Below are 9,619 nucleotides of genomic sequence, written 5' to 3' on the forward strand. Positions count from 1 at the left end.
ACGTCATAAATCTCATTTTTTCCGTTTCCGTTCTGCCGTCCAGTGCCCATCGATGTCCTTGATTGTGGACTCATGAAGAACACATGGTGATGGAAATGGAAGCAAAATATTTACGCTTTGTTTATTTAAAATATTAGGAAATTTAAAATAAATTTTATTTTACAAGAAAATCTAGAGATTTTGAAAATTTTTAAAGTTTAGCAACAAGTAAGACTTTTAAGTCATTAGACCATTTTGAAACCATGAGGAAGAAAAATTTCCTTCCTTATTTCGAGTCAAGTTTAATTTTTCACTCTTATACTTTCCATTCAGCGGAAATTTCTCTTCTAGTTAAGAGCGAATTTCCTCACATGGCTTACTGTCTGAAAAAACGCTTTCCACTCGATGAGAGATTTTCCAGCCCCGAAAAATTCTCTTTCTCCCAATTCTTGGCTTATACTGTAGGAATTTTACTCTTAACCTATGTTTGAGCCAAAAGCTGGGCTTTTTTTTGGCCTACAATTGCTCGGGGTCTTGCTCGATGGCATCAAAGGTGGCTTTCTCTGACCTCCACCACCAAAAAAAATGGAGACCCATCAAATCCTTATCCACGTGCTGGGACAAGCATGAAAGGGATACAAGGATGTTATTTTTAAGCATAAATATACAGTATGCTGAACATGGTTTTGCCTAGCAATATGATTTCCTTGGATTTTAGCTAATCAGATTACACAAGAAATCATTTCCAAAGAATAAAATGTTTGTTTCCCAAAGAGTTAGGTATTAAAGCTGTCAGCGTGCAAATGAGAAATGTTATATCCTTTAACAATATTTTTTCAATTAATTTAAATTGTCTTCACCTGCCAGTTAGCTGATTCGATAAAAAATAAAAATAAACCATATAAAAAATATGTGGGATGTTTGCATTCGTTAATTGGCTTTATTTGCTTTCAAACATGACCAATGGCGGTTTATTTTCGTTTCCTTTTACAACTCGCAAGTGACATGGCAGGATATATTTTTGGAATCCATATTTGCACTCTGCTTTTTGTGATCCTTACTTTTGCATACTTAGCGTCTGGGTGCGGCATTTGTGTCAGGAGATGACAAGTGCCCAAATGTCCCCCAAACAAAGAAGCAATACAGGACAATGGATTGGGATTGGGAGTCGGGCGAGTGCCAGGCACAGAGAAAAAGTTATGACACACCTACAGCATTTAATCTGACGTCCTTGTAGTGGCTCTTCTCGGCGTCCAGTGAGTGATAACCATCAATCAAGCTGCTGCCGGTTTGTTAGACGGTAGGCGTTTCACTGGCTTTTCCTGCTCTAGAGACCAGGGCACCGAAGAGTAGGGGGAGTGGGAGTCCGGGGACAGAAGACCGGCGACCATGCCGGAGTTCATTTCAATCATTAGCGTGCCAAGTCAGCCAGCTCCTGTTGATGCTGTCAAATTAATAAAGAGCCCCAGTCTGGCCAAGGGTTGGCCAATGGGGGGAAACGGAAAACAGACAACAAGCCCACAATTCTTTAGCTACACTGTACAAAAAATGATAATGTGTAATAACAAAATTAGGAAACCACATCTATTATTTTTCTTAAATTGTTTTCCCACATTTATGACTCATTTAATATTTTTTTGAATAAAGGGATTGAAGACCTTTACTAAAACCATATTTTTCTCTCTGTACTTAGCCTGTCCCACACGCTTTAAGTCACTGGCACTCATAATGCCCATAAAAAATTTGTCATCATTAGCCGGAGAGAATGACGCTGACGTACTGGAGCCCGCCCATCTATCAATGTGTGTATCTGTATCCGGTATCTGTGTGGCCCAGGAGCAAGGACACTTTAAAAGATTGCCCAGGCCAGGGCCCTTTTTGCTGCATATTAGTCAGGAGCTTAAAGCGTTCGATTGATTGATTATGCATTAGGGGGCAGTGGGACATCGGTCAAAGGTTGCGATACGCTTTAAGGCTTTAAGCCGCCCATTAAGGTTATTAAATATTCTCCATTGTGTTAAAGAACTGGAGGTGTTTGTATGTGAATTGGTGTGGCTGTGTGTAGAGATGGCCGTATGTGAGCTATTAGAAACGATAATGGATTGCGAATATTAATTTCTTTGCATGACGAAAAGAATCAACAAAGAACAATGCGTTTAATCTTTATAGACACGCAGCCGCAAGAGCGGGACGGACAATGCCTTGTGCCAATAATGATAACCGGAAGCCATTAAAGGAAGTTTCAATACAAGAAACACTCTCCCACGCACCCATACACCCACACGCATGCATGAATGCCTTGGTAGGCAGCTTGGGGCTCACAATTTTCCTTTGTGTGCAAGTGCACAGATAAAAATTTTTGAATTAAAAGTAAGGATAGTAAAAGTTTACCCTTAGCTTGGTTTTCATAAATACAGAAGGAGACTTCGTTTATTTTTCCAAAACTAAATTTTAATTTTAAAACTATTTTTTCAAGTGCTTCTGCGTGCGGTTGTAGTTGTGCCTGTTGTTTGCCTTCCATTTCCATTGCATTGCCGGCGATATTGTAATTTTTATTCCCCTTTGCGCCATTCAGGCGGCAAGACGCCAAGCGGCATGCGGCAAGGCGGCAAAAGCGAAAAGGATCCAAAGGAGCCGAGCTGCATGCCGAGCGTTCAATTCCCTTTCAATAAGGAAGCGGATGGTGAATAAATGTGTATGTGAGCCCCGCACACGCACTGCCACTCGCACCTTGCAATCTTGCTAATGTTTTTTCTTAGGTCCTGACTGCAGTTTGTCCTCGGCAAACAGCCGGCGGAAAGTTGCGGAAGTCGGCTTGGAAATCTGAGCCCGGCTGAGGTGACAGAGGTTGAGCATAGGAGCATTATGTGGATATGCCAACTCGAGGCAGACAATCAAGCCAGAGTTTGCAAGGTTTTTGGGCGAAAAGCGGGGTGGGAGTTTAACGCTGGATGAAGCGCCGCCATCAATGGCACACACTCACATTTTCAATTGATTAAACATCAAACGCAAGGGCATGTAGGGCCATGTGTGTGTACATCCTGAATTTTTTACGTGCCGCAACGCAAAAATGCCTGGGAATATTATCCGAGAGCATTATGTTGATGCCGATATATATAGTCGCACAATATGAAATTCCATTGCATTTTATAGGCAGGCAGCCAAGGAGAAGAAAAAACACAAAAATCAAACACACACACAGCCGACTCACACACTAACACACAGACACATACAATGGCAGGCAGTAAAAACCTGCGGCAGGCCATTGTGAGGCATAAACAAAAGATGCAGCAGATGGAAGGCGAAGCTGCCGGATCGGCCAGAATAACAAAATACCACAGACAAAAACCAAAAGCTGTTCGAGCGTGCAAAAGGTGAGGCTTCATCCCACTCCCAGTCCCACTCCGGTGACCCAATCTCCAGGCCCAAGTACAAGCGAGTAGTTTTAGTTGAGGATTGGCCTTTAGAAATGTGGCAAAGTAAAATTTATAGCTTGGAAATTAATAACAAAAACCAGACAATGAACTGGAGAATGGGGAATGCGAAATGGGGAATGGGGAATGGAAATACCTTCCAGGCTATTCAGGGGGGCTGACTAATAACGTTCCGCACTCTGAAGTGTATTAGACAACAGTGCGTATGATGAATGCCATCGACGGACTTTCGAAACAAAGGCTCATAATTGTGGGCGTGGCCAGGGAATGGCTTCTACATTCTGATAAAGGGGCAACAAAGAGCAGGAGTAGTACATTGTATTAATATTACGTTACCTAACATCGGGCTAGGAAGTCTTAGTCTTGGTTGACTCAGAATTTGATATACATTGTTAAAAAGACTTTAAGAAATTAAATTTAAAAAAGACATTGAATGAAGAAATAATATTGGTATATTACCGTTCATGAAATTACTTTGCCCCTCTATCAATTAAAAAGACTTTTAATAACCCAGCCATCATTAGCTTCTAATGACGATAATTGCAACGACATGTGCAACTGATTCAAGGGAACCAAAACAAACATTTCCCTATAAAAGGTAAGGCCCTTATTTTTCAAATCAGATACAAACAAAATGAGCAATCCTGTGTCAACAACTCCCGCAAATCGCTTTTGCGATCTAGCCAAGTATATTAACAGTTTGACAGACCTGCTGGGCGTGGATATTTTGGCCCCAGTACTAAAATTTAACTATCGCACATGGACCACGATCTTCGCCATTATTAACTTTACGGTCTTTACTATATACTCGATCGTGGACAACGGAGGTGATTGGCTAGTCAGTTTGAAAGCCGGTCTTATGATAGGAGGAGTAACGCACGGCACGGCAAAGTTCTTGACCTGCATTGTGAGACAAAAAGATATGCGAAGCTTGACCTTGTTTACCCAAGACATTTACGATGAGTACGAGAAAAGGAATCCTTCCTATTCCTCCACTTTAGATGCAAACATCGATCGACTGCTGAGATTTATGAAAGGAATTGGATACGGATATATGGTAACAAATTTTCTAATGGTTTTTACTCCGCTAGCAATGTTTGCCTACAATGACTCCCGGATGACTGTGTTGATGTACGAGATACCTGGCTTGCCAATTCAGAAGAATTTCGGATACTTTCTAACGTTCTTGATCCATTTGGTTTGTTGATATTTTCGAAAGTATTTTAAAAATATCTAATACCGATGTTTCCAGCTTACGATATGTGTTAGAGGTTTTGGTTTTTACGCCGGCGATTTGTTTGTTATGCTTGGTTTGACACAAATTTTAACCTTTTCGGACATCCTTAAACTAAAAATAAAGGAGCTGAATTCTGTTTTAAAACTCAAGGAGGAAAAGAGAGCTCTGCTGCCAGTCGGTGAACAGATCGGGGGCGAAGAAGATCGTCAGAGGTTGCTTATAGAAATGATAAAATGGCATCAGCTATTCACAGAGTAAGAATCAGTAACAATGGAACAACTTTGAAAAAATTAACTCTTTCTTACAGCTACTGCCAAAGAGTGAATAATCTATACAATCCCCTAATTACCACTCAAGTTCTGGCCATGGCTTATGAAATCTTGGCCACTTTTTGCATTAATTTAAACGGTTTGCACGTACCATCTGCAATCAATTTTCTTTTGGCCGCCTATTGCATGTCAGTATACTGCGTAATGGGAACTCAGATCGAATTTTCTGTATGTATTCAATATTCAATAGAATTAAAGATAATTTTAATTATATTACAGTATGACGAGGTCTATGAAAACATTTTCAATGTTTCCTGGTACGAGTTGTCAGGCGAACAGAGGAAGATTTTTGGCATGACTCTACGAGAATCGCAGAGTCCTCATAATATTAAGCTGCTTGGAGTTTGGTCCTTGTCCGTAAGAACAGCTTTGCAGGTAAATATATGGATTATACATATTTAATCATAAATACATTATACTTTTCAACAGATTATAAAGCTTATTTATAGTGCATCTATGCTGATGAAAAGAGGCTAATAAAAAAGCTTATCTTTTTTTATTTGTGGTCAAGTAGTACACAGAACCTTTTCACCAATTCAAAATAAAAATTATGCTTTTATCACAAGATTGCACAAATATGGAATAAAATAAAAAAACTCTGCAATGAACGAAATTATTTGCTTCATCCCGATTTAGCTGAATTTTGATATTGTCTTCTCCCATCCTCCTGATGAACCCGTCGTCCTGTTGCCCATTAACCTTGGCCACTAATTACCAGTGCAGAGAGCTGAATTTATGGCATCGGTTTTATGGAGCCCCCGACTCGAATGCATTAATTGTGCGTCTCATTAAGAGGAGTTTCTTATGCACAAAACATTTAATACATTTCGCATGTACACATAAAAATTTAATTTATTTTGAAATTCGTCCGTTCGCATCCCTGATGTTTGGCCAGCCGACATTAATAGCCTCTGACCAGGCCATGAATAATGGGCATTTTATAAATGTGGTCGGGACAATGGCTCGGATGCTTCGGTAAAAAATAATAACAATAATTGTAACGTTATTATAATGCAGTTGTAATTAAGTGCACCGTTGTTGCTGCCCAATGGGCATAAAAAAGGAAATGATTTTAATAAAATCAACAGTCGGAAGGTCAGTGGCAGGAGCAGCAGCATTGGTAAGAGAGTGCGAGGCAGAGCAACAGTTTGGTCAACGGACACGGCCAACTCAGCGCAACAAGCGGGAAATTTACGACCGTTTCACATTCCATAATTTACCTATTTTCCATGCGCAATTTAATTACGCTAAATAATGGCCGCAGGGGCTGAGTACTTATTTGCTTATTTATGCCCGATGATCATAAAACCGAAAGCCGTACAAATTTCGTTAATGATTACTCTTATCCAAAAAGAAGCATTAAAATTTGTTTGAAATATTAATAACTGAAATTCAAATAATCTAACACTGCTGGTGAAACTGAGCTGATTATTATTATTAAATTTTTTGGTCAACATATTTTCCTACTCTGAAGCCGAAAAGTCTAAAAGCCACTTGAGAAGAGGTTTCTCATCAAGTCCAGGCCGCTGCAAGTTTTTCAGCAGAAGAGTAATGTAATTTGTTTGCTTGCTGGCTTTCAGATAACAAAACTCATTTGCAGCCTGTCCTGGCCTGGCTAGAATGGCGGGCACTCGACACTCAACTCGCAGCTCTTAACGTCAAAACACTTTGTATCAAATGCAACTCAGCCCCGGGCCGTGCAATACATTTTCTAATGCTTGTTTTGAATCATATTTAGGGGACAGGGCAGGTGAGAGGGGCCAGTGCCGTCAGCTGGCAAATAAAATAAATTAGTTGCAGTTGAAAGGTGGCTCAGACACAAAAGTCAACACGCAACGCGCGATGGAACCGCAAACAAACGCCAGCTGCTGGGCGCAGATAAAGTGGCAGGCAAACAAGTCGAAGGAGAAAAGAGCCGGTGAAATGGTGAAGCGAGAAGGAAGGAAAAAGGACCTCGAGACGGGCGCGGAAGGACCTATGGCAAATCAGCTGCCAACGCAGCCCAGCTTACTGGCAAATATTAAAATGCGAATTTTTACGCTCGCTGACATCTGAGCCTCCCACTTTCCCCCAATTTCCTCAGGAAGCATAATTTTCACTATGCAAAAAATGAGGGAATGTACTCTGTTTTGAGCACCGAGAGAAACTTGTTTTAAGATGTGAGTTAAATGAAGGATTAGCATGTTTTCAAATAATAAAATATACAAAGAGACTCTTACACTTAGAGATTTTAGGTAGTAATCAAAATTTCAGATCAACATAAGTCATGGTATCGACCCACTTCCTAGGAGAATCCATATTATTTTTTTTGGTGGAAAAATCAAAATTATTTTCCGTGTCCTGTCCCGGACCTCGGTTGGCTCCTGGCGTATCCTTTCGCCAGCATTTTCTTGCCGCGTGCGCACATAAATTAGCTGCCAGGCTAAGAAATGGCGGCGGGCAGCAAAGGTTGTCCCAACTCCCCCGCTGTGGTTTGTTGCGCTCTGTTTATGCGGGTGGTGCTGGTGGTGGTGCTGCTGCTGCCGCTCCTGGGTGCATTAAACCAATAAATCAGCGAGCCACTGCGAATAAAAAAAAATCCAACCAAGCAAACTGTTGTCAGGCACTCTTTGAGGCCCCGGCGTTGCTCTGCATATTTAATCAATATGGAGGGCACAAAACATGAATTAATCTTGACGCCCTTTAAAGCGGTGCGCATTTTTACGAAACCCAACAGCCCACACACAAACACTGCGAAAAGGCATTTTTAATTTAGAGAAATTCTTGCGGCCATAAAAAGCTTGTCGGGCAAATCAATTAAATTTAAATTGTATCCCATTAGAGCCACATTAAATGAGTTAAGTCATTTGGGGGACCGCGTGCCGCGTCTTAGCCTTCTTTTATACAGCTTTGAAAAGGGTACAAATGAATTCATTTTATTTTTTGACGCACATAACCGACCCTGACCATCCTATGCCCCAATCCGCCATTCCAGCCCCCGTAAAACACAACCCGCTGCTGGACGCAATTAAAATGCCCACGAGCTACTAATTTGCCATGAAACGGCGTGGCGGGTGGCTGGTTGGGGGTTGGGGGTTGGGGGTTGGCTGGCAAAAGCCCCGGAAGGCCCGGTTTAAAAATGCTACCGAAATTTAAGAGTTGATGGCTATTAATTTATATTATGCATGATTTTTGTAGCATTTTTCTGATGGGACAATCGCTTTTGGGACCGAACTGGCCCTGCCAGGCTGTCCGTTCCCAGAATTGCCTTTTGCATTATGCGGCGTTGTGAGGGTTTGTCTGTCTGTGTATTAGAGAATGCTTATGCAAATGAGCCAAATATTTCGGAAACGGTATTTGAAACAAAGCAGGATGAAACTAAGCCTTAAATGCTGCATTAATTACAGTGATTAAACTGGGAAAAAATAGGTTGAAATAAATTTAAGATAGTTTTTGAAAGGCCTGTTTAAATTGGTCTTTTATTGGTATCAGAATTTATTGAAGGTATTTGGTTATTTCCAAAACAATGTCAATAAGACCAAAAACTTAAAAAACCTTCAATTTTCCCCTTCAGCGTCCCCTTCAAAAATGGGCCCATCGGAAACCATATCATCCCCATTAATATTCTTGAGCGGAATACCTTAATCGATTTGTGGAAGGATTCTCTATCAATCTGCATTAAAATCTACAATCGAAATATCTTTTCGATTTTTTGTCACATTTTCTGGATGGTCCCCTTCAAAAATGGGGAAAATGCACTGAACCGAAAAATTGCATCAAGCGATGGCCATATCTTTTCCAATAATTATCCGATTCTTCAGCGGAATATCTTAATCGATTTGTGGAAGGATGCTCTATCAATCTCCATCAAAATTTACAAACGAAATATTTTTTCGATTTTTTGTCAAATTTTCTGGATGGTTCCCTTCAAAAGTGGGGAAAATTTACTGAACGGCGAAATGGCCTCAAGCGATAGCCATATCTTTGCCAATAATTATCCGATTCTTGAGCGGAATATCTTAAACGATTTGTGGAAGGATTCTCTATCAATCTGAATCAAAATCTACAAACGAAATATTTTTTCGATTTTTTGTCAAATTTTCTGGATGGTTCCCTTCAAAAATGGAGCAAATCCACTGAACGCCGAAGTGGCCTCAAGCCGAAGTGGCCTTTTCCAATATTTATCCGATTCTTTAACGGAATATCTTAAACGATTTCTAGATCGATTCTATACTAATTTCTGTAAAAATCTACAAACAAAATATTTTTTACATTTTTTGTAAAATTTTCTGGAGGGTCCCTTTCAAAAATGGGGAAAATGCTAGGACCGAAAATATGGCACCCATCGAAGGCCATATCTTTGCCAATAATCACCCGAATCTTGAGCGGAATACCTTAAACGATTTCTAGATCGATTCCCTATGGGGGGAATATTCGTGTGGCGCCCATCGAAGGCTATATCTTCGCCAATTACAATCGTATTCTTGTGCGGAATACCTGAAACGATTTTTAACATTTCTTAACAATTGTACTATTTCAAATCGTGAAGCATCCATAGAAAGTACAATATTAACTACGGCAATTCGGCCATTTACGTGCTCCAAAATTGCTCATGACTTGGGCATATATATATAAACAACGTATGTAGTTTCGCGTCCACA

At 40.4% G+C, this 9,619-nt stretch overlaps 1 protein-coding gene across 1 annotated transcript; it reads left to right on the forward strand.

The window, feature by feature from the left end:
- The first annotated feature begins 4,047 nt into the window (after positions 1-4,047).
- On the forward strand, positions 4,048-5,645 carry Or83c (Odorant receptor 83c). The gene is made up of 5 exons (XM_017247204.3): positions 4,048-4,611; positions 4,666-4,904; positions 4,958-5,147; positions 5,199-5,354; positions 5,409-5,645. Exons 1-5 carry the CDS (start codon positions 4,048-4,050, stop codon positions 5,454-5,456), a joined length of 1,197 nt encoding a protein of 398 aa, XP_017102693.2. The 3' UTR covers positions 5,457-5,645.
- The last annotated feature ends 3,974 nt before the right edge of the window (positions 5,646-9,619 follow it).

Source organism: Drosophila bipectinata, chromosome 3R, assembly GCF_030179905.1.
Source record: "Drosophila bipectinata strain 14024-0381.07 chromosome 3R, DbipHiC1v2, whole genome shotgun sequence".
Lineage (NCBI taxonomy): Eukaryota > Metazoa > Arthropoda > Insecta > Diptera > Drosophilidae > Drosophila > Drosophila bipectinata.